Source organism: Lynx rufus, unplaced genomic scaffold (assembly GCF_022079265.1).
Source record: "Lynx rufus isolate CCGP_SWC_20201006 ecotype Redwood Valley unplaced genomic scaffold, mLynRuf1.p SCAF_3, whole genome shotgun sequence".
In the NCBI taxonomy this organism is placed as follows: Eukaryota; Metazoa; Chordata; class Mammalia; order Carnivora; family Felidae; genus Lynx; species Lynx rufus.
The window spans coordinates 106,561,980-106,587,513 of NW_025814845.1; the positions used below are offsets into that span (position 1 = coordinate 106,561,980).

General features: G+C 43.7%; 1 protein-coding gene across 5 annotated transcripts in view; it reads left to right on the plus strand.

Moving 5' to 3' along the window:
• Window positions 1-867: 867 nt before the first annotated feature.
• The window catches only part of JADE1 (jade family PHD finger 1), a 70,187-nt gene continuing 45,520 nt past the window's right edge, over window positions 868-25,534 (plus strand). For 2 of the 5 annotated variants that reach the window (XR_006964242.1, XM_047090650.1), the window contains exons 1-2: window positions 943-1,019; window positions 18,248-18,325. Coding sequence is in view for 4 of the 5 variants with exons in the window: in XM_047090650.1 (XP_046946606.1) it covers window positions 18,274-18,325 (52 nt within the window). In the remaining variant the exon portion in view is untranslated. Of the gene's footprint in view, window positions 1,020-1,185; window positions 1,435-4,759; window positions 4,857-18,247; window positions 18,326-25,534 lie in introns of those variants that run through there. The other 3 variants (XM_047090651.1, XM_047090647.1, XM_047090649.1) reach the window with 3 other exon arrangements.

The following is a 25,534-nucleotide window of genomic DNA, read 5'->3' on the forward strand; positions in this document are numbered from 1 at the left end:
TAACCTCCATATGAGAAAGCAAATTAGTGTTATGAGGAAAATCAGCAACCAGTCATTGGTTGCTACATATCCCCCAAATAAATATCCCCCAAATAAATCTCTGATGACTAATGTTATATTAGTCTGCAACTCCAGTTTAAACTTTAGGCTCCATTCTCTTATTTGGGAGACAATGGCCAGTTCTGTAATACTGTGTAATATAAAGGTGGTGTCCATTTATAAATAATCATTGTCTTCTAATGAATTAATCCTCATTTGCAATTACAGCTGGATACAAACTTGGGTAAAGATGCGTTCTGTCTCCAAAATTGGATTCTCTGCATTTAAAAATGTCATTTTAATTCTCAACTCCCTAGAACTGTTACTACAAAAGAACTATTTATTTTGCCATTCAGCCTAAAAATAAAACCTTTCACCCAGATTGCACACTTTAATAGTCACATTTTTATCCAAATAATTTTAAACGAATTTAAAAGAATCCATTTCTAGGTGCAATGAGAGCAGACAAGAGTTGGAACTGGGGTAGATTGGAGGGGGTAATCTAAAAGCCCACCTCCCTGCTTAGAAACACCTCAAGAATTTCTTGACTCACAAGGGAAGTGAGGGAAGAGATTTTAAAAGCTGAACAGTGCCGCTCTTTGCCAGCTCCTGCGGACGAAGGCCCAGCCGGCTGCGGCGAGGGCCGCGAAGAGTTAACCAGGGACTGAGCCCCCCGCGCCGCGGACTCCCGGCGCGCTCCCTCCGCCCTCATGTCCCCACCCTCTCGTTTTGGCAAGGGATTAAAGTGCTCCCCCCTGTGGCAGCAGTGACCCAGAAATGAGTTTGATTCACATAGCCCTTCCTCCATAACAAGCCAAACGCCCGTCCGAGAGTGCCTCCCTGCGCGAGTGCCGAGTGTGTGCGCGTCGGCAAGAGCAGGGGCCCGCCCGGCTGCCTGCCCGCCAGCCGCGGCCCGAACTCATGCAGCGCGGAGCGAGCGGCGTGGAGCCCAGCGACTCAGCCGAACCCTTCCGCAGCAGGTACGCGCGCGGGCCGCGGGGGGCGCGCGGGGTGGGCGCGCCGCGCGTGTGTCCGCGCGTGTCCGCGTGTGGGTCCGTGTGCGCGTCCCGGTACCGCGGCGGCGGCGGCGGTGGCGGCGGCGGCGTCGGCTGCAGGACGAGCCGAGAGGCTCAGCCATATTTGATGGTTTTGTTGCTTTGCTCGGGAGTTCTCGGGAGTAATTTAATGCCGAAGGTCGCTGCCTAGTGGAAATAATATAGTACGTCATTAATATGGCGCCAAAAGATTGGGTTCTCGATCTGTAGCGAGGAGGGAGGGCAGGCAGCCGCCGAGCGCAGCGTTACTATCCCACCAGTAACTTGGGCATTGCTGGGGCGGGGGCCAGAGGAGGAAGAGATGATTTTTGGATCCTGAGAATTGATCTATGTTGGATCAGTAAGTTTCATTATGATTATTTTTCAATTTTGGGGGGCTGAAGACTTAAGAGCTTTTTCTTCTTTCGGATTTGCGAAGAACATGCGGTTTTCAGGTGAATCATCATTTAAACGCGTTTAGGAGCAGAAGCCCAGTTTAGTTGGCTTTAGTTTATACAAATTTTTAAAAAGCCAAAGCGCATTAGGCTGCATGAAAGTGGAAAGCATAGTAGCAACTTGGTAGACAGATGGCAATGGCAGAACGCAGGTCCGCGCACATATATGAATCCAGAGTGTGTGTGACCGTGGTGGCGGGGGGACGACTATATTTGTCCAAACATAGGTGTGTGTATAGGTACATCTGTGTAGGGTGGCCGCAGCCCTGTCTCTTGTCACCGCGTCACCACGAGTCCAAAATATTCTTTGCATCAATTCAAGGGCAGTGAGCAAGGGGTGTAGGGACAGCTTGGCAATTAGATTCGTCCAAATTGGGTTTCCAACAATCAGACCTTTTACTTAAAGCGAGACTGTAAAGAGTAAAACCTTTCATCGGTGAAATTAGGAAGGAGTTGGCATTGGTAGAGCAAAGTACCGATTAACCATGAACTTAAAACGGATTGCAAATTGCAACCTTTGGCACCATCTGCAAATTGTGGGGGTGGGGTCGCTCTGGCTTCGCTGCCTTAAATGAACGTGCAGTGTGTACCTCCGGACTGCAAGTTGCAAAGCCCTCCAGTGCACGTGTCTGGTGCTTGTGAGTGTGTGTTTGTGAGTTGGGGGCTGTTGTTTGGTAGCCAGCAGGCTTTCCGGGTTGTTGGCGCTGGCTTGCAAATGCGGGAGAGGGATGGAATGTGGAATGTTGACCAGGGAACCGAATCCTGTCGGAACGGTCCCATTTGCTGGAGAAATTCGATCCCTTCCACCTCCTTCCCGCTCCCCCGCCCGCCTGCGGGCAGGAGGCGGGGCCGGGGACGCGGCTGCTGCTCAAAGTGGCGGAGCGCGGCGGCGGGAGGCAGGTGCACGGCACCCGCCAGTGGGGGTGCCTCAACTTCCGCGGGCGTTTAAATAGCAGGCTCTCTCCCCTCCCACCGGTAATAGGTGACCTGGCGGCCGAGGGCGGCGGGGGGAAGGGGACGGGGTAGACCCGGGAGGGAGCCTCCGCGGCACGTGGGCAGGTGCTGGGTGGCCCCGGGGCCAACTTTTGTAGCCCGCCTCTGGCGTTGGAGGAGAGGCGGCTCCATGTGGAAATGGGGGCGGGTGGCGGCCGAGGCGCTGTTTTCTCGGCCGCGGCCGGAGCGTCACCTAACGGTCCCAGAGGCGCTGCCGCGGGGCCCGGGGTGGGGGGCTTCAGGGGCGGGGACGCCCGGCCCGCCGCGCCCGCGCCGCGGGAGCCCCGCACAAAGCCTGCGGCGCGGGGGCGTCCGCCGCGCCCCCGCCCAGGGAACGGCCCGAAGCCGTCGCCGTCCCCGCGCTGATTCCGGCGGGCGGCCGCAGGCGTTTGTTTGTTGGTTCCGCGCCGCCTTCCTCCCCGGATGGCTTCCTGTGACAGAGGTGATACACAGTTTCCAGAACTGTCTGGGGGCGGGAGCGGGAGCGGGAGCCGAGCCCGCTCGGGGCTGCTCGCCGTCGCCGCCGCCTCTCCCATCTCACAGCGGTTTCTCGCCGGCGCGCCCTCCCCAGCTCAAAGGTGCCGCCCGGGAGGGACTCGGGGAGGGGGACGGCGCGGCCGTTTCCAGCGGCGCAAGTGGCTTCTGGACGCGAGGGAGCGTTTGATTTGCAACTGGGGCCGAGCGGATTGGTGCAGCTGGCGGCGGCGGGGCGGGAGGAGCGGCGGCGGCGGCGGGGGGTGGCCACTTTCAAATGGAGAGGGCGGCGGCGGGGACGCCGCTGCGGAGGGAGCGGGGCTTGGTTGCGCCACGAGAAGGTGTCATCACTGCACCGGGGCTAATTCCGGTGGAGGTGCCGGGAGTTACTTTCCCCTCCTTCCGCGCTGTTGTTTCTGTCGCCTCGGGAAGAGGAGGAGGAGAGGGAGGAGAGGCAGGCAGGCGGGGAGAGAGGGTGGGGGCGGCGCCGCGCGGAGCCGCGGCCCTGCGCACACCCTGGCGGGAGGCGGGAGCCTTGCAAAGCGTTCTCTGGTGCGGGGCGGCGGCCCAGCTCCCCCCACCCCGGGATTCCCCCCTTTCCTGCCTTCTACCCCCAGCCCACCCCGCACTTCTCCCTCCCGCATGGGCTCCTCGTCCCAGGGTCCTCCACCCCGGCTCTCCTCGCCCCGCGTTCTCCCCCACTCCAACCCCTCCCCCCAACTACCCGGCCCCGGGCTTCCCGACCCTGGGCTCCCCCTCCCGGGCGCGCGGGGGCGGCTGCAGCCCAGGCGCACGGTGAATGCAGCGAGCAAACAAAAAAGCGGGCGATTTAAACGTGCCTTCGAAACCCGTTAGGAATGCGTCGTCACCCGGAGACCGTTTACAAGCTGCTTTGGCTGGCTTTCTACTAACGAGGAGGCAGGCGCCCCACCTCGCCCACCTGGGGCGAGGGTCTGCAGCCCTCCGTTTACTCTGTTCAAGAGGGAACACTTTAGGGGCTTCTTTCCCAAAGGTTCTTAGGTGTACTATTTTTGTGTTTCAGGAAACCCACTGTGAAAGCCTTGCTTTTTAGTTACTGGTAGCCCAAGGCTGTTATCTTTCAAAGCTGATGAACTAGTTTTAAGGTACAAGGAAATTATTTCCTTGAAAGCTGGTTCAGTAGTGGTGGACCATCACTGGTTAGCGATTACTATAGTAAGTTGTATTTTGATCAATCACAGCTAATCAAGATTTAATCACTTATAGGTAGATAAAGGAAGAGTTCATTATAACCATGTTTACACTGATTTAACATTTTAAAGACAATAGTAGTGGAATGGGCAACACATGTTGGAGAGACACAGAGGATGTTTTGTGGGTGACACTTTCTGACAAATATCTGCAACCCAGAATTTTATTGCTCTTATTCCAAATATTTCGGTCTCATTTAATGTCACTTTTAAGTCAGATGAGTTTCCTGATTGGTATTTTGCTTTTCTTTAAGTTTGTGTATTTTTATGTTTGTATAGGACTCGGCATTTTCAGGTCTGTAACTGATACAGTTTACAGCTAAGTGTTTTGTTTCCCCATATCTCCCTTTATTTTTAAGTTTATTTAGTGTGTACATGCGCACGTGTGAGAGAGAGAGGGAGAGAACGAACCCCAAGCAGCCTCCGTGCTGGCATCACTGAGACCAAAGTGGGCCTGGAACCCATGAACCGCTAGATAATGACCTGAGAAGAAACCAAGAGTCAGACTGTTAACTGGTCTGAACCACCCAGGGGCCCCTTCCCCCACCCCCCCTTTTTTTTTTTATACAGCCAGACATAAAGGGAGTTTCCTGATATGCAGTAGAACTTGAACTTGATTCTATCTTACAATGGTAAGCTGCTTTGTAGTAAGATAAGTTGGATGGGTTGCCACAGAAATTTTATCTATGATAAAGCTAGATATATGTTCACTTAAAAGGAAAGAAGTTCATGAGCATTTTAGTTTCATATTAGTTACTAAAGTTGAAAGAAGAGCTGTAATGAGAAAACTGAAAAATGGTAAGTGTGCCTGAAAGTGAGATGAGAGGAAAAAAAACTGTTAGGAGTTTAAGGAAATGTTATATTTTAAAATGAGCTGTTGCTTAGCTCAGAGGCCTGGGGGGAAGTATATTAGCTAAAAACTAGGAGGACTTGGAATAAAAGCCTATCATGTGACTCATCTATAGTAGGCACTTAATAATTACTGTTTTTTGACTTTAAGGAGCCCTTAGTGGCTTCATGTATTATTACAGAGGTGGTGTTACATGTACATTGTTGGAAATTAGAAAATACGGAGAGGCAAATATAGTAACACATTCCTACCACCCAGAGATCACTACTATATCACTTTATGGATAATTGTCTATGTGTGTGTATGTATGTTTTAATGGAAATGAAATCATACTGTATACAGGTCTATAAGGAGGTTCCCCCCACTCCTTGGCCTGCTTGGTAAATTTTCATCTCCTCTATTACTGAGATATTCAGATTTCCGCAGTTGGCCCTAAAATATAACAGAGCAGCTTTGTCTAAATTAATACTGTCCAGCTGAGGATCATTTATCGCATCTGGTTATTATTTTCCGTAAGTAGATTTTAATCTGTAGTTACTTTCTGACAGAACCTCTGACACTGAGGAGTCAAGCCTTTGGAATTAATCATGACTGGATTTTAAAAAAGTTGGAAATGAAAATAACGTTATAATTTGGGTTTTAGATTTAGAAATTATCTGCTTGAAAAATACTTTAGAGAAATTTGCCTGATGTATTTGTCTGCAGGCTTGTTGGGAAAAGAATTATTAACTGTTTCTGTTTCAGTACTGAGGAAGTTGGAACAGCAAACATCAAAATATCAAACGCTAATGTCCTATACCTAGGATTTTTCAGGAGTTAGGTAGAGGCATATGAATCTCAGAGTTTGCTTACTTCCTGTTGGTGGAGCTCTTCTGTCCTTTAGTATTGGGGGACACCCATTATACTATTACAGTTAACTGTCAGGATTTGCATTATAAACCCAGTTTCCCCACAAGGTTAATAGAGTTGACCATCCTGACCAGTTCCTCTTGCATTTTATTTGGGTTGGCATCAGAAAGTTTGGCTAATTTCAGACAGTTATGCCCGTGTTAAACTTCTTTCATTCCCTCCCTGTAAGTTAAAACATTGGCACCACATTCAACAATAGCTTTTAATTTTTTTAAATTAATTACAAAAATTTTCTTAATGTTTATCTTGAGAATGTGTCTGTGCCCAAGAGGGGGAGGGGCAGAGAGAGAGAGGTAGAGAATTCCAAGCAGGCTCTGTGCTCAGCGCGGAGCTGACTCTGGTGCTCCATCTCAATGACTATAAAAGGTCATGACTTGAGCTGAAATCAGAAGTTGGGAAGTTAACTGACTGAGCCACCCAGGTGCTGCTTTTTAAAGTTTTTACATTGAAAGTGGCTTTGCTTGGAGTTATTAGTTTATCAGATAGTATCAGAAGCCTGGTAGGAACCTTAATTGGGGAAGTGTTTTAATTCCTGAGACAGTAAGTTACTTCCTTGAAAGTTTTAGTGTTCAGTCTGTTTTCTCCATTTTCAAGATGTCGCAGCTCATGTATTTAAAATTTAGACAATATGTTTACTATTTATTGTATATGATATTTCAGAAAGTTGAGACTTGAGAGTTTATTGCCATTTACCTGGTGTACTTGTATAAAAGTATTGGTTTATGATTGTGAGGGGTGTATGTTTTGATGTTTTTGCAGTTGTGGACTCAGATGGAGTAAAGTTACCCTGCATTCCTAAAATATGCCAGGGTGGCCTTAGAGAGGGCCTTTTTACCTTTGAGTGGAAGTGGTATCTTGTCTGCAGGTTTAGCTTAGGGTCAAGTATCCAGAGTCCACAGAGAAAATCTAGCCTGAGAGGATATTGCTCCTGACTCTGGCCATGTTATTGTGGCCTTATCTGCCCTAAGCCTTGAATGCTTATTAAGGATGTCTTTTCACCTGAAAGCAACAAAAATATTGCTAGACCTGGAATGAAAAGCTTAGTTGCTGGGGAATTTCCGTTCAGAATCCTTTACTAACTCCAGACCAATGGTATATTATGTGCACTTAACAGATGTTCAGGATCTAGCTTTTGATTACTCTAAAACCAGTCCAGTATTTACTTTTTGCTTTTGATTCTCCAGGTAGAGTCAAAACATAATTAATTGACAGAGGATTGTTGAAGTAAGTTCATTTTTAAAACCTTGGGTTTTTTTGGACTTGTTTGTTGAAGGAATTAAACCACAATTTTCTCTTGTTTTATTTTTTATTATTTTTAAATGTTTATTTATTTTTGACAGAGAGAGACAGAGCATGAGCAGGGGAGGGGCAGAGAGAGAGGGAGACACAGAATCTGAAGCAGGCTCCAGGCTCTGAGCTGTCAGCACAGAGCCTGACACGGGGCTCGAACTCATAGACTGGGAGATCATGACCTGAGCTGAAGTTGGACGCTCAACCGACTGAGCCACCCAGGCGCCCCACTCTCTTGTTTTAAAAGGGCTCACAATTGGCAGTAATTTATGTATATATAGTATTGATTATTTAAGGTCTGCATAGAAGATTTTATTAACTCTCATGACAGCTTCCAAGTTTCTTAGCATTTAAGTGAAGATTTCAGTGGTAAGAGTCCAAAAAAAGAATAAAACGAGTATTTTTTTTTTTCTTTACTCCTTACTCTAGGGTAAGGAACAAGAATTGGTAAGGTTAACAAGTTGCTGGAGTTGGAGCCAAGTTGCATGGTTTGTTTTTGTTTAACACAAAGAATACTAAACATGATTCTGAGATTTTTTTTTTTTTGATTATTCATGACGATCTTTACAAGCCTCAGTTATTTCAGCATTGAAATCTAATGATGCACTTAAGATGTGTAGGCTGACTACTGGTGGCTTGTAACTTTTTTAAGTGAAGGATAAACTTAAGATCTGAGACCTGTGGAACCTCTCCCAGAAAAATCAAGATGCGCTGAAATTTGCATGCCATTTCAGGGATTTGGGGGAATACTTTAATTTAAATGTATTCTTGGATACCAGTGTAGTGTTTAAGTTTTGGTGAGTTCTTTTTATGATTTTTCTGTGATCCTTTTACACCACTGAGTGGCTCAGTTGGTTATGTGTCTGACTTTGGCTCAGGTCGTGATCTCGTGGTTCGTGGGTTTGAGCCCCGCATTGGGCTCTGTGCTGACAGCTCAGAGCCTGGACCTGCTTCGGATTCTGTGTCGCTGTCTCTCTCGGTCCCTCCTTTGCTTGTGCTGTGCCTCAGTCTCTCAAAAATGAATAAATGTTAAAAAAAAAGCCTGTCTAAAACAGGTTTTTTTTTTTGCTTATTGTGTTACTGGCTTGAAAGTCAGGTAAGAAGCTTGTTAGAAGTTTTTATAATTTAGTATACACTGGCTCCAAGTAGGAGTCTCAAGGGTTTGAGAAAATTCACAGGTTTCTAGACATGGCTTATATTTAAGTGGCTTAGAGCATCCTGCACTGCTTTTCCTCTTTTCAGTCTTACCTGTTCTAGTTAAAAACTTCTAAAGGAACGAGTGTGCCTGATCCTTAACTTTGTAAGCTTTAAGGCACGTGTTTGCCCAGGACCTGGTCATGATTTACATTTCACTGATCCTACATAATGCTGGTTTATAAACATACTGCCAGTATGTTGATTTGTGGCAGAGATCAGTAAACTTTTTGGAAAGGGCCACATAAGATAGTAAATATTTTAGGCTTTGTGGGTCTTATGGTCTCTGTTAAAACTGTTTAACTCTGCTTTTTGAAGTGTGAAAACAATCAAACTTTATTTGTGGACACTGAAATTTTGAATTCTGTATAATTTTTATGTGTCATGAGATGTCCTTTTGATCTCCCCCACCCCCAATTTAAATATGTAAAAACCATTTTTAGTTCAGGGGGTGGACAAAAACAAGCTGTGAAACTTTGATTTTTACAGTGAGACTCAGCATTACCTAGTCACCAAGATTACTCCTGCTGGGGCTAAGTTACCTTTCTGGTAGGAACCTGAAAATAAGTTGAAATTAAAAGTTTGTTTGATAAATGTGGAGGGAGTTTGCTAGTCTGAGGGCTGTGGCTCTTAACTTTTTGGTTCTTAGATCCCCTTTGAGGATAGAATTTATAACCTGGGCCCTTGTGTACCTGGGAAAGCACACTTAGGGAGTCACACCCTCAAGGGGGCCAGGCCAAGAAGTCCTGTGTAAGGGAACATGCATTATAAACTGGAGTTCCCTACAGAGGGAGATAACTTCTCTCCAAGTAGGATGTGTGTGTTCGACCACTCAGAAGCCAATATCTGCTGTTCGGAGGACTCACACCCCTCTGATTAGTGTTCAGAAAACTAGCACACTCTGCTCTACCAGGTCGAGTGGGACTTACAGCCGTCTTCCTATCAGCTTGCCAGGAAACCACGTTTCAGTTTCTTACTTAACAGATTGTTTTTCATGGATTATATTTTAGTTGTCTGATAATATTTTAGTTGTCTGATAATATATAGTGAATGGCTTTAATCCTTTAGGTAACATCTTTCAAAATCACAGTACATCCAGGAGTGGGGGAAGCTTGTGGTCTACTCACCTGGGAGGAGGTGGCTGGCTTTGGGATGCCTGCTCACTTTGGGAACTGGTCTTTTGTTTGGAGACTGGCTTTGCTCTAGACCTGTGTGTGTGTTTCTTTGCTCATGCTGGTCAACCTCTCCAGAACTCTATGTACGTCTCTTTAAAATTAGGAAAAGTGGATTAAATTATCTCTGAAATGTTTTGTAGCGCTGCGATTATTTATGGGTTTCTTTTGGGAAGATTTCCTATAGACCCAATCCATGGGGTGAGACTCCTTTTAGCCTTGAACTCAGAATACTTCTGGAGACCTTGCTCCTAGGTTTTGAAATCATCTGTATGTTTCAATGACCATAATAACAAGACTTGTGCAATTATGGTGAAATGTTTGTCTTCATATGTAACTGAGATGTGTAAAGGTGTTTTTAGTAAAGTGTGCTATCTAGGTCTTCTAATATGCAACATTGGGAGTCATTTTTTTTGTCTTTTTAACAGTACTTTAAAAATTTTTGGTGACTTAACATTGTTAGTGGTAACTGGTAGTTTCTAACAACCGGCTATAATCAAGGAACAAAGTTCCTCAAAACAGCTGCATTTCAATCTGTGCACAGTGTAATTGTCATTAGCTGGTTGAGTCTGGTTTCTGCAGAAGCTGCTTTGTATATCCTGTATAGGAACATCTGGTTTGAGCGTTTAAAAATCTTTTAAAATTACCCTGTAGAGACTTTGCATTTATTGACTTACTCTTCCAAGGAAAGGCTTGTAGACAGACTCCTTTCCCTCCTTACTCTTACCTTGGTTCATGCAGGAACTATCTGCTGTTAACACTTCGGTTTTTTTAAGTGTTATTCTTCAGTGGGCTTTTAGACTTTGACCTAATTTGCGTGGGTATTTTTATATATTATGTACATTAGGATTTGGTTCAGAGACCCTAGGGCAGACTGGATCACAAATTTCTGATTTCAGTGAGTGCTTTAGAAAAAAAACTTCAGTTTTCCCTGGTAATTGTCAAAAACAGTATGCAAAGAGGAGTAAGAATATGGGGCAAATAGGGGCTTTATCTCATATGAATTCTGACTGAGTGGTAGCACTGTGTTAAGGAGGATTCTGAAGTCATGTCTGGGCATGTGGAAAAGAATGACTCAATTTATTAACCATGCCTGCCATGGGTGGAGGAAATGGCCTATTTGGTCGCCATCTCTGGAATGTAGCTTTTTTATTTTTATTTTTTTCCAAAATAGTACTACTCTTGAAATGGATAGGAAGTTGAATGTTTATTCTTTAAAGGTAGTTTAAACTCTAGTTTTCCTGTCTAGGTTAGGGTTTTTCTATTCTTATTTTTAGTGAGCTTCTACTGGTAATGGCTATTATGTGTTTTAAAACTTTTGCTTTTGAAGTAAATAGTGTGTGATACTAGCATTTTATGGTATTATCCTATTACCTTTTCTACTTTTTTCCTTCTGTACTATTCCATCAAACATTCTTTAGAAGCCAGACAAAAGCATTTGGTACCCCCATCTTATCAGGAAGGAGGTGGGGGATACATAGTTTATTGCTGGCTGCTTATTTTAGGCTGGTGCTTTGCATGGGACTCAAAAGTTGTGCTCCCAGGGTCTTCCCAGGGAAGAATGGTTTTGGAATTTAAATCTTTACTATTATAAACATAGGACAGGATCATGGCTAAGCAATTAAAAGTCATATAAAAGGTCATAAAGAGAAGTAAAAGTTCTCAACCTATTCTATCTGGAACACTTTGGTCACATTTCTCAGAAGTAAACACCATTATTAGTATCCTTTATGTTCTTCCAGAAATGAATAAGCAAGCAATTGGTGTGTATATATATTCTCTTCTTTTGTCCCTTTTATATGTAAATGGGCCTATATTTCAGGTCCCCCCCCCCCCCCCCCCCCCCGCCTTGCAGTTTGCTTGTGTTTCTTAATGTGTCTCTGGCATCTTTCCATATCTGAACATGTAGATCTAACAAAAAAGAATTCTTAGTAGATGGAAATAGGGATAGAAGCTCGAGATGGGAGGCCATGGTGACTGACTGCCTTTATTAAGTTCTGGTGTGAATTCATTCATTCCCATGTCAAGAGAAGTTAAAAAAAAATTCTAAATACAAATGATTGCAGTGTTTTGTCATAGCTGCTCTTCAGTTGCTGACTCTAATTGAGTCAGTGATTACAGAGACCTGGGAGGGGTCTGATTGTTTTTAGGGCTCTCATAAGCAGGGATTGGATTATTTATAAATTGGCAAATGGGAGCTGCTTGTGATTCATTTAGAACCACTCAAATATATAAATTCTTTAAAATCTTAAACAATGTTTCTATTGACTTTAAAAGACCGAGTTTACAAATCATTTATGAAGAATTTACAGTGAACTAATGTGTTGTATAGCACTTGGGCTTCATTAGTGATGTTTGTAGGAATGAATATTGTAGTCATGATTATCTGGTCAGTTACAATCTTTTTTTGGGAGAGGTGGTTATTTATTGCTAAAATAAACAAGTTTCCACTGAATATTTTCAAGTGTGACATCTTTGCAAAGGCTCTATGGTAGCTTGGGCAGCATTTTTTAAACAGATTTTGATGTATGACATGAAAGACATTTTTAAAAGTTGCTTTTGGGGGTTTGAAATATTTAGACAAGGTTAAAACTTTAACACTTAAGATCTAAGCAGTTTGTCAGTTAAATGTATGACTTTTTTTTGTAGTCACTCTAGTATTTTTAGACTGTTAGTGAGTATATGAACTAAATAGTGTTGCCAATTTGAAAAACTTCTGAGCAATTAATGTTGTCTTTAAAAACAGGTAAGAAACTAGCTGGATTTCTTTCACATTCATTTGAGGAACAGAAAATTACTGTGAAGTGTAGGTCATTATTATATTTGGATACTTTGTTACATTGGGTACTGTGTACTCCATAGAAGATAAGACGGTGACCTATTAAGAAAATATAAGTCTTTTTTATGGGAGGGTTATTCAATGATCAGTAACTTAGGAATCAAACTGTCAGTTGCATAATATTTAAAAATAATAATTCAAATTATATGAACTTAGCAAACAGAACGGTAAGGAAATAGCTCATTATAAAATACTTTTTATGTAAAGATGACTTGGTGTCTGAAAATATTTTTTATATACATTTTTATATTACACATTTTCTAAATACATTTTAAAATATCGTACATTTAGGTATTAGATTAACTTTGACAAGAAATGGAAGGACACCAGTAAATTTCAAAATAATGTGACAGAAGTAACTCCAGTTAAGGGTCAATTAGATACTAAAGTGAAAGCATCTCATTCTATAAAGCCCAGTGAGCATTGGATTCAGTTTATGTATAACTCAATCATTCATCCAACAGGTTATTTTAATACATAGGATTGCATTAGATGGTAACATAGAGTAGTTAGAGGTATTTGAGTACCTTCTATAACTTTAGAGTGAAATAAACAAGAATGAAACATAATGGATAAAATAGACACTTTGAGGAAGAAACCTGACTTTCTGCATATGAGCCATAAGATAATTAAAATCACTGGGGTGTAATCCTTATTGTAACTGTAGAGTTTATGGCCTGATAAATAAATGGTCCATGTTCTGCCAGAGAGAGTAATTCAAGTAACTGGACAGTTTATTTTCCTCAAATCGCCCCTGTTTCCCAGGAATAGCACTGAATAAACAATCGTCAAATTCTTAATCATATTCTTTTGTCAAACCCTTCACTCCTTATCCCTGAAGTCATTTCTCATTTTTTCTTCCTTAGAATCACATACCAGTCATGCCTCCCTGGGACCACACCCAGGTCACTGAACTTGTTCACTCTTTTTTCAAACTCCTGAGCCACCTTGGGGATGGGTTCCTTCAGCTGATGGCTGCTCTAACTTCGTGCATGCTGATGTTTTTTCCCCCCGCAGTTTCAATCTAAGGAAACTTAAATTTTAAGGTTTTGAGGCACCTTGTTATCTCGTTTATGTATCCCATGCCCCACCATAGTCCTGTGAATGGTAGTCCTGTAACCTTTGCTGCAGTTACCACACTGAAGCTACTTGTCCAGTTATTTGCTTGCTGTGTCTTCCCATGGGCCATTTCATATCTTGTTCACCATATCTTGGGTATCCAACTCAATACAGATTTAATCGAATTAACATACTAGTCTACTGGTTTTAATCTGTGTGACACACGAGATCGAAGGAAAGTGATTTACTTGTAATCTCAGTAGGGATTGTAGTATAAATAGTGCCCGTGTTTCCTGAGGAGGTGGTGCCCTGAGCAGCCACCACTTGTGCCTGGTTGTCTTGGCACATCCCACCGTGCAGTGGAGATGGAGGTGCCAAAGGATTGTCACTTGACTGATCTAGCCAGGGTCTTTGGCCAACGGGCTCCTCTTAGTTGGCCTTTCCAGGCCATGTTCTTATTATAATCAGGCTTCCTAGGTAGGCTTCCTCTTTTTGGACAAAATCCCAAATGCCTAATAATAAGTACTAATAATAAGTCTGCTTAGGTGTTATGCTTCTCATGGCAAATGGACCCTTTGAGTGTAAGTGGCATCATTTTGAGTAATCACTTTGAGTCAGTTTTGATGAAACTGGGCAGAATGTCTGGGTGAGGACTGGACCAGAGTTCCTGGTGTGTCTTCTTGTAGCTGCGCTGTGAGGCTGTGTTTGTTTGGCTTGGTACCCTCTCTGCGATGTCTTTATTTCATATTTAACTAAAGATTTCTGTTCTGACCAATTTATTGTAAATTTTTATTTTATTTTTTAATTTTTTTTAATGTTTATTTTTGAGAGAGAGATGGAGTGCACGAGCAGGGGAGGGACAGAGAGAGAGGGAGACACAGAATCCAAAGCAGGCTCCAGGCTCTGAGCTGTCAGCACAGAGCCTGACGTGGGGCTCGAACCACAAGCCGTGAGATCATGACCTGAGCTGAAGTCAGATGCTCAACCGACTGAGCCACCCAGTTGCCCCTATTGTAAATTTTTAGAGAGACACATACATGGAACATTTAAGTGATGATGCAAAGCAAGAGTTGATTGTTAAAGAAAGCACATTAAAAAGTCGGGTGAAAAAGTTCTGAAAGATGAAATGAGTGGTAGAGAATGCAGGTGCCTTTAATTGGAATGGGGGACCATGCTTGGTGGCTTTGAGCTGACTCCCTGAGAAAGGTGGGATTGGGGTAGGTAGGGAGGAAAGGGCAAAGAGGCCAGCATTAGCAGAGGCTGAGAACCAAAAAAGGCCTGGACCAGCAGAGACAAGCCTAGCCATGGGGGAGTTGTTAGGAGAGATGCTTAGGTAGAGTTTTGAGACACCAGAGGAGTTTCTGGCTGGACCCATTTGCAAGTGTGCAACACAGAGATTTGCATAGGGAATGACTTGATGCGGTCACTTCACAGGATTAAACTATTGTGATAATGGGAAGGGGTAAGAGATTGTGGGCATGGAGAAAGGAAGGGAGGTGTTTAAAGGTATCCAGGTGTTTGAAGACAAATCTGTGGGGCAAACTTAAGGGAACTTGTAAGAGTCCTACATTATGAATCAGTAAGCTTTGGCAATTGGATATAAGGTAAAAAAGGGATGTATGTTAGTAAAGAAATGAGCAAATAGTAAGATTCTGAAAGGGAAGATGTGGTGCAGAGTAATATGGTAGGTTATATGTATGTCGTTGGATACTTGAATGCTTTTCAACCAAAGCACAACCACCAAAATGTTGTGCTTGCATTTTTGGCTATCTCCCCTTTGTTTGTTCTTCAGGACTCTGCTCAGAATTTTTCCCTGACTCCATCAACCTCTGTTCCTACAGGGCGTTGTGTTTACCACTGTCAGGCACCATTACTGAATTTGTCTAGCTCCTCAACTAGACCAGAAGTTCCATGAGGTTAGAAATGGTCATTTTCCTGCAGCACCTCCTTCTATGTTAGGTATTCATATATGTGGCATGCATTATATGCTATAATACCTTCTTGTTGCTTTCTTTGGAGTGTACCGAGTTTTAATTAGTTATTGCGTATCCTTCCACTGTTTAGATAATCAGCCATGCCCTGAGTCAGCAATGGCAACGATGTGAGGGCTCTCTACTTTCTTGCACTGGCTTTTATTGGACAGATGTTTGAAGCATACAACCCCTGTATTGTGTGTCTTAAAGATAGTAATGTGTACTTTGATTTCTTGATATAGCAGGTAACCCCAGGTGAGATAAATTAGCCTGATGTCAAGGTTTAAGTACATTAGAGCCACAGAGGAAGAAATTCTGCCATGCACCACCCCCCTTTATTGTGCCAGGTTCCTTGGAAAAGTACAGTATCTCATTCTCAACCTTCATTTGTTAAGATCTTTTGGGGTGGATGAAAATGGAATTCATTAGAAAAAGACTATTTTTATTCTTCTTTTACTTGCATAATTTTGCTTGAGAGTGTGTTTAGGAGCATCATTCTATTTTGGCCAGTGCTTGCTTTTTTTATTTAGTGACTGCTTTCTCTGCGAGTTGTGTTTGAAGGCTAGGAGGGGAAGGCTTTTTGATTCAAAAATATTCTGATTCTAAGCTCTTCAAGCTCTTTTCCTTAGATAAATTTAAGTTGTCTGAATCAGTGGAGATATGATCAGCATTGGTTTCCTTGTTTCTACCTGGGGAGTGTTTCCTGGGCTTTCTCTGCCTCTTCTCAGTTCTTACACACCTGCTCAGGTGGGAGCTGCACCCTTCTTGTGCCACGTCACACCGTAAATTTAAGGAATTCCTCTTTAGGTAGCCTGCCTTCCTGCCTGCCTGCCTTCCTTCCTTCCTTCCTTCCTTCCTTCCTTTGTCTGTCTGTCTGTCTGTCTGTCTGTCTAGCTCTTTGGTAACCTAGGCCTGAGAAGCTAGTTAGGAATGTGTGGTCTTTTGCTTTTCCCTTTTCTCTTTGCGCCTCCTGTTGGACAGGAGGAGGGCTCCCTTCTCTGAAAGGTTGGAGGAGAGTTTAGCTGTCAGTTTTTGGCACATGGTGACAGGGCAGGGAAGACAGTCATTCCAAGTGGGGGGGAAGGTGGGCTACAGGTGTTTGCTCTGGAAGCTTCTGACTAGAATGGGTTTGCCCCAGGCCAAGTTCTAGATTGCTGGGTGTTTAGTTATGGGTGAAGGGGGCTCTGCAGAAAAGGGGTGGGTGGGTTTTAGGACTGTGACCCAGCCCCACAGTATGAAACCCTAGCCCATAACGTAGCCCATGGCCCAGATCGTGACTCCTGGGCTTCCACTTGGTAAATTCTTCTATTGAAGAGTCAGTTGGTAAACAAAAACTCACAAACCTTAACTGGCAAGTGTCTCAGAAAGAAAATGTGAAATGCTGGAATTCTAGATTAGGGGCCTGAATATTTGAGTCAATTATATAGGTGTGTTTGTTGGTAGTTGGGAACAGTATGATGTGTTTTTCGCTTTTTTTGGTCTCTTATAGGTCCATTTAGAGTGGAGCTTTGGGTTTCTAATTTCTGTCTTGTTCTAACATGGTGGTTCTCCACATTTTGCTCCACACCATGCCTGTGTGCCGCACTCTGGGAAACACACCACATTGTAATGCTGTGATTCCCAGTGAAGGGGAACTTGGGATGTACTTTTCTGAGGGGCTAGGTGGCTACTTCTGACTTGAAAAGCCTTCCTCCTTCATTGAGAATCATTGCTCTGCAGTAAGATCAGCGTCCTAAAAATGTCAAGGTGATTAGTAATTTCAGTTTGGAAAAGCTTTTTGGATTTCTTTAGAGATCTGCCTGTGTGATTATGACCGTATGACTTATAAAGTTCATTGACTGGCTCTTAATCTTGGTCCACTGCTCTCTTTCCTGAGTGCATTCTCTTACCTGGTGGTGCTGGAGGCCTTTTATCATCTGGAAGGAGTCAGCAAGGCTGGCCAGGTGTCTGGCTAAGTTAGGTTGGTTGGACCAGGCTATAAGGAGGTGGGTCAAGTGCAGTGAAACTGGTTTTGGAATTCGAAGCTCCTGCTTACAGTGTGACCTTGGGCAAGTTGCTGCTTAAACTTTTTGGCTTCAGTTTTCTCATGAGTAAAGGGGAGGGAGCTGGATCAGAAATTATATGTCTGGTCCCTTTCTGTTCCAGCAGTGAATGCTGAGGGGTTGGAGATGGCTGGAGGAGGTATTTGCTTTCCCAATCCCCCGTTTGTTTTGTTCCTAGAATTCCAGATTATTTGGCTTTTAGGATTATTTTAGCAAAATTTGCCTGAGAAGCATAATCCTGCCCAGTGCAGTGTAAATATTCACACATTCAGGCACAGCCTCATCCCCATCCCCCATATACACACGTAAAGTATGAATCTGTCTGTAGTGAGGAATCACTGTGCTCATTGCCGCGGTTTTTTTTTTTTTCTGCAGTGCTTGCCGCCAGTCAGCTAAAAAGACTCCTGGAGTAGTTGGTAGTGATAATGTCAACTGGAACTAGAGAGAAACCTGGCACCTTTGGGAGACCTATTGATACTTGACTTCTCCACCCCTTCCCCCTTGGTTTTGAACCTGTCCTGTTAATGATTGTGCCCAATTATGTATCCTTGGTCTTTTTACTGTTTACAATGCAAATGCTCCTTAAAGCCGATTGTTTGCTTTTGTATGCTGTAAATCCTGGGCTGCTATCTGAAGCACAACTTGATGATTGTGTATTATCATCTTGGGTTAAGTGCTGTCTCATTGCTTTGCAGGCTGCCTGCTGTTTCCCGGGGAGATCATGAAACGAGGTCGCCTTCCCAGCAGCAGTGAGGATTCTGACGACAATGGCAGTAAGTCCTGCTTTGTTGTTCTTGGAGCCTACCAACGTTTGGGTCAGTGTAAAAACATGACTTTTTAATATAATGCTTTAAATAGTTGAGGCCCTTTGCATATCAGGCAGGTCAGAGAAAGCCAAAGCCTGGAGACTCACATCTGAGTGTGATACTGCAGGTCTGTAACCAAATCTTTCTGGTGAGGTTGACTGCAGGCAGGCATTCCTCAGCCTTCCGGTTTGTTATCCAAGGACGAATAATCCAGTTCCAAGAGTCACTGGTGTGTCTGTTTTTCCTAAACATCATTTATGGCACTTAGAGTTGCTATTTATGAAGAGGGAACTTAATCGAAGCCAGGTAATTATCAACTAGTCCAACTCCTAAGGGAGATTGAAGACTGTTTAGTGTGTTGTAAAAATATTAAGTAAGGGAAGTCAAGAGTCCATGCTGTGCTCTTCACTTGATTTTTAGCGTTGACCATATTTAATACTACTACTCTCTGCATCTCTGCTCTCTGGCATCCCCATATTTTCACAGTGCAGCTGAGAACCAGAAGTTAGTTGGTTTCCAGGCAGTCAAAATAAATGTCACACAGCTTCTATGTATTGAGAAGCTAACAGACTACTTGAAGAGCTTCCCTCAGATAACAAGGAAATTTTGTACCTAGCACAGTGCCTGAGCTCCAGCGCGTCAGCTTATGTTTTACACTATAGATTAAACTCAGAAAATGTGCTTGCCCTGCTACATAATGGGAAAGGTATTGGGCCTGCTTTCAAGGAACCCTGTCTTAGATATATATAAAATCCAGCTCTGACAGAGTCATTAGGGAAGTGTTAGAGATGTCTTTTTGACACTCACTAGAAATATATAGATGTCAGCACGAATTCAGAGGACAGGAGGACCAGGGAAGCACAGAGGAGTTGAAAGTTGGGCAGGTCCTGAAGGATGAAATAGTTTTTTTTTTTTTTTTTTTAATATATGAAGTTTATTGACAAATTGGTTTCCATACAACACCCAGTGCTCATCCCAAAAGGTGCCCTCCTCAATACCCATCACCCACCCGCCCCTCTCTCCCACCCCCCATCAACCCTCAGTTTGTTCTCAGTTTTTAACAGTCTCTTATGCTTTGGCTCTCTCCCACTCTAACGTCCTTTTTTTTTTTTTTTTTTTTTTTTTCCTTCCCCTCCCCCATGGGTTCCTGTTAAGTTTCTCAGGATCCACATAAGAGTGAAACCATATGGTATCTGTCTTTCTCTGTGTGGCTTATTTCACTTAGCATCACACTCTCCAGTTCCATCCACGTTGCTACAAAAGGCCATATTTCATTTTTTCTCATTGCCACGTAGTATTCCATTGTGTATATAAACCACAATTTCTTTATCCATTCATCAGTTGATGGACATTTAGGCTCTTTCCATAATTTGGCTATTGTTGAGAGTGCTGCTATGAACATTGGGGTACAAGTGCCCCTATGCATCAGTACTCCTGTATCCCTTGGGTAAATTCCTAGCAGTGCTATTGCTGGGTCATAGGGTAGGTCTATTTTTAATTTTCTGAGGAACCTCCACACTGCTTTCCAGAGCGGCTGCACCAATTTGCATTCCCACCAACAGTGCAAGAGGGTTCCCGTTTCTCCACATCCTCGCCAGCATCTATAGTCTCCTGATTTGTTCATTTTGGCCACTCTGACTGGCGTGAGGTGATACCTGAGTGTGGTTTTGATTTGTATTTCCCTGATAAGGAGCGACGCTGAACATCTTTTCATGTGCCTGTTGGCCATCTGGATGTCTTCTTTAGAGAAGTGTCTATTCATGTTTTCTGCCCATTTCTTCACTGGGTTATTTGTTTTTCGGGTGTGGAGTTTGGTGAGCTCTTTATAGATTTTAGATACTAGCCCTTTGTCCGATATGTCATTTGCAAATATCTTTTCCCATTCCGTTGGTTGCCTTTTAGTTTTGTTGGTTAGGATGAAATAGTTTTTAGGCAAACAGGATTAGTTTTAGTTTTCTGGTCTTCCAAGTTTGCAGCAGTGTAAAAGCTGCAAATTAGAAAGTGTTGCTTGTCTGCTAAGCCATGGGAAGCATAGGGGGCAGGACCAGAAGCTTGAAAAACAGAAGAACTCAAACATAGCATTCTGTTTGGGAGTTTTGGGTACTGGCATGGGACAGTGGGAAGTAGATTTGGTGCCTATAGGATATTTGGTGTCACGTTTTTGGGGTACACTGGATGGTAAGCTGTGGACTACATGGTGAAGGGCTGGGCTTGAGCTAAGGGATTGGGACTTTGGAGACAGACAGTGGGAGCTGCTGAGTTTGGCGTAGGGCAAGAGTTAAAACTGGGTGAGGGAAGGAGAAAGAGGATTGGGGGCTCCACAGAGAAGGGTTTTGCTTTTACTTCACAAAAGGTGTTGAGGGTCTGTGCCCAGGTGTCTGCAGTTAAAACCACTTGGCAGAGCCCTTGCGAGTGCCTTGTGAACTTCTTAGCACTTGTCATTGCACAGCCCTCACTACCTGCTTTCTCTAATATTTACTTAGGCTTTTTACTCCTTGAGGCAAAACCATACAGAGATATTTCTTTTCTGCCCCCTGTGGTGCCTATCAGAGTATTCTCAAGAGTCATAAGTGCTCAAATGCTTGCTTGAATACACAGTTTTGTCTTACATCAATTTTTAAAAAAGTCTTGGTTTTTAGGTTCAGAATTAATCAGAAGAAGGTTTCATGAAATACTTTCTCTCACATACTAATAATGCCCAGTATGAGGCTTATAGTCCTATTTAATATTTTTTTTGGCATTGAGCAACAGGTTTATGCTCACTCTGTTTGCTTTTGTTGCTGCTTCATTTCCTCCCTAAGGAAATTCTAACTGGGTTAGAAAAGATTCTCCTGGAGGCACCTGGCTGGCTCAGTCAGAAGAGGGTGTAACTCTTGATCTCAGGGTTGCAGAGTTGGAGCCCCACATTGGGTATAGAGATTATTTAAAAATAAAACCTTAAAAAAGAAAAGATTCTCCTTGAATGTTCTCTCAGACTTAGAGCTTTCCCCTTTCTGGTCTAGAGTTGCCCAAGAGGATGTAAGTGTTCTAATCTAGTGTAATTGAGGAACTAGGTTTTAAGACTTTTTTTTAACTTTAATTAATTAAAATGTAAATTAAAAGCAATCACATGTGGCTAGTGACTACCATATTGGACAGTGCAGTTCTGGACCATGACCCATTCTAGTCCACCTCAGAGTTGCTCCTAATAGCCCCCAGAGGCCCTTGTATTAGACCTTTTGGGCTGCCATAACCAACCACAGACTGGGTGGCTTAAGCAGCAGATACTTATTTTCTCTCACAGTTCCAGAAGTCTAAGATCAAGGTGTCAGGTTTGCTGTCTTCTGAGGCCTCTCTCCTTGGCTTGCCTTCTTACTGTGTCCTCACGTGGTCTTCTGAGCATATGTGCATCCCTGGTGTCTCTGTGTCTGAATGTCCTCTTAAGGACATCAGTGAGATAGGATTAGGGTCAACTCTAATGACTTCATTTTAACTTAATCGCCCCTTTAAAGCTTTTATCCATATGTAGTCACATTCTGAGGTATTAGGAATTAGGCTTCAAAATAATAATTTTGGGGGGAAACAGTTAAGCCTGAAACCACCTTAGAAGACCAAATATTTCATCTAAATACGAATTTCCACCCAGAACTCTTGTTAGAAAGGGAGAATAGAGTGCCCAAAGTTCACCAGAATGTGTCCATCAAAAGTCACCTTAATGGTATGACAGCCAGTTTCTTCTTCCTCTTAATATACTTCTTATCTGTGCTAGTTTCCCTGAAGAAGGTGGAGGCGGAGCATTTATATTTATAGGGTACTGGAGGGTTACCCTAGATAGGCCACGAAGCTGGGTTCTGTCTATTCTAGGCTAGACATGGAAATCCAGTGGTGGTGGTGGAGAACAAGAATGATACCTCTTAGTAGAAGTTAGGTGGGCCATCCTTTTTGTCATAGGTAGTTTAGTATAAAGCATATGTTGATGCTTTATGGCCGTGCTGTCCATCCATGCTTAATGATTTGGTAATTATGGTGGATGATGATAATAGTAAAAAAACAGCTCAATTAGAACCCTTGCAATGCTAAAGCTTATAAAATATGTACTTGTCCACTCCATGGAACACCCTTTCCACCTCTCTGAGGGCAACTGTCTCATAGCATGGGCCTCTGGCACCAGCCTGGTTATTTGTGTTGGATCCCATCCTTCTTTGTAAGCCCATGGTAGTCTGAATGGGGTGCTTTCTGCCCTTGCATTTGGGTCTGCAGAACCGAGCTGGTCCTCAGCTGGGTCTGGGCACTTGGAAAGCCCTGATTTGCAAGAAGGGCTGGGTCTGTGCAGTGGCCACTCCCCAGCCTCTCCAGCCTGCAGCCCTGACAGAATTTTGGCAGCACTTCCCAGCCCAATGCAAAACATGTCTAAGTGAAGGAGAGGCAGCTGCGGACGTCAGCGTGGGGGCCACAACACCGACTGTAGCCGTGGCTAGGCCCTGCTGGCCTCTGGGACTGGAGTCCTTTGCTTTGTTTTCTGGCCTGATCCAGGGGAATACCAGTGTGGTATTTACAGTTGGGGATGGATGGGCATTTTCTGTGCCAGTGCAAGCACTCATCCAGCTGCAGTTGGAGTTGTTGAAGCCTTTCTCCAGGTGCCCTGTGGAGGACTGGCCCTACAGTTGGATGAAATAGTGTTGGGGTATTTGCAGGCTGCATTGTAATTGCTGGCCTCCTGGCACAGGGTGGCCCTAGCCAATCTCTAAAGTTACATGTTGTGCCAGGGTGTGGCCCAGGGAAACAAGCCCTTCATTTCTTGCTTCCCAGCCCAGGATCCTCTGTTCTTAGGGGTTTTGGCAAATGTGGGAATGGGATCCACTAGCTATTGTTCAGTATTTCCAAACTAAAGGAGATTGCATTTTTATCTTCAGTAAAGCTGCAGAGGCTAATTAAAACATCAAGTGTCCTTTCTTTTGGCAGGAATTATGGATTGTTATCTCAGGCCAATTAACAGCTCTGATCAGCATCCTTACATTTTTTTCCTGTACAAGTAAGACAAGAATTAAATATTACTTAATACTGTCCATTTGGCACATTTTGTTTTTTCTTCCAAAATATGGGATCTTTGGCTCAGATAAGGGGGAGCCAAATGAAAATGATGTTTTTGGGAGGTTTTTGGGTGTTTTTAAATGTGCCTGTCAAAGGCCCAGAGGGAAATTAAAAAGTTTTTTTAGAAATAATGAGAGAAATGTACTTTAAAGTTTTCCCTGAAGTTGTGAAGCAGGGCTTCCTTTTCCGGTTGAATTTCCTAATTTCAGGGCTGTGTTGACTTCCCTGTGGGAAGGCCTGGTGTGTTGCTGGGGGTCTGGAACCAGGTACCTTTGGGGACCCTCCTTGGCTGCCCAGTTACCACACCTGTATTGGCCTTGAAACATTTCCGTCTCCTCCATTTACCCGATTGAGCTCTGCTCCATTACCTGTGATGATGAATGGGCAGAAAAGAGATCTGAGTACAGTTCAAATCTACTAATTTTGCACGTGGTAATTAATGCAGGTTCATGAGTGGTAAACATAAAGTTATGAGAGGACTTCAGTTTTTCTGGGTGCTCTCCAGCTTACAGATAAACAGTGAAGAGACACCACAATTTTTAGTGGATTAAACGTACTTTCTGCTTTGTACCTCTTTATGTCTCACTGCATTTAACGAGTTCCCTTATTTTTTGATAACTTACCTTCATTTTTTTTAAGTTAAAAAAAATTTTTTTTAATGTTTATTTTTGAGACAGAGGGAGACAGAGCATGAATGGGGGAGGGGCAGAGAGAGAGGGAGACACAGAATCTAAAACAGGCTCCAGGCTCGGAGCTGTCAGCACAGAGCCCGATGCTGGGCTCAAACCCATGAACCGTGAGATCATGACCTGGGCAGAAGTCGGACGCTTAGCCAACTGAGCCACCCAGCCACCCCTCATTTTTTAAAAAATGTTTCTTTAGTTTTGAGAGAGAGAGACAAGAGTGCGAGTGGGGGAGGGGCAGAGAGAGGGAAACACAGAATCCGAAGCAGGCTGTAGGCTCAGCTACCAGCACCTAGCCCAACGTAAGGCTCGAACTCATGGACTGTGAGTGAGATCGTGACCTGAGCTGAAGTTGGACACTTAACTGACTGAGCCACCCTGGCGCCCCTGTCTTCATTTTCTTAATTCAGTTGGCTGTGCTTGTTTACCTTCATGCAGGTCTTTGGTGGTTTCTCTTTTGCATAAAAGTTAACTCTGCTTCCACTTACATTTCTTATTTGACTATAATTTTTGAAACGTTTGTTTTTTTTTTTTAATTAAAATTTTTTTTTTTTTTCAACGTTTATTTATTTTTGGGACAGAGAGAGACAGAGCATGAACGGGCGAGGGGCAGAGAGAGAGAGGGAGACACAGAATCGGAAACAGGCTCCAGGCTCTGAGCCATCAGCCCAGAGCCCGACGCGGGGCTCGAACTCACAGACCGCAAGATCGTGACCTGGCTGAAGTCGGACGCTTAACCGACTGCGCCACCCAGGCGCCCCTGAAACGTTTGTTTTGAGAGAGAAGGAGAGTGAGCACAAGCAGGGCAGAGAGAGGAGAGAGTGAATCTAGGGAAAGAGAGACTTGGGCTCGATCTCATGAACTGAGATCGTGACCTGAGCCAAAATCAAGAGGTAGATGCTTAACCGACTGACCCACCCAGGCACCCTGCCTATGCTTTTAATTTGTTCTTTTTCCTCCATCAGTTGCATCTTGAGACACCAAGGAGTTGTGTAGGCATTCTTGAAATGTAGGGATTTAGGCTCAAATATTTCAAAATATGTACTGTGTGTCTCCTTAAGGCACACAGAGATGGCTTTGCCCCTTTTCAAACCTGACAGTGGCTTGGCTTTGACATTGACAGGTAGAGCAGGCATCCTCTTGGGTTTGAAGAGCAATTAGCACAAAATGATCTAGTCCATGGACTAGTCTTCTGTAGCCATTGGATTTGGATGTTGGCAGGAGTGCTGGGTAACTGAAACATTTGTATGTCAGTTGGTTGAAAACCCAAGTATATTTATGTTGAAATATTCCTGAGCCAGTTTTTTGAATATATGCATTAAGTTTTTGTACTTTGGAAGGTGGAAGTGAGTTGGACCATGGAGCAAAGCTATGCTGGGATGGAGGAATTGTGGGAAGTATAGGGTCAGCCCATGATAAAACA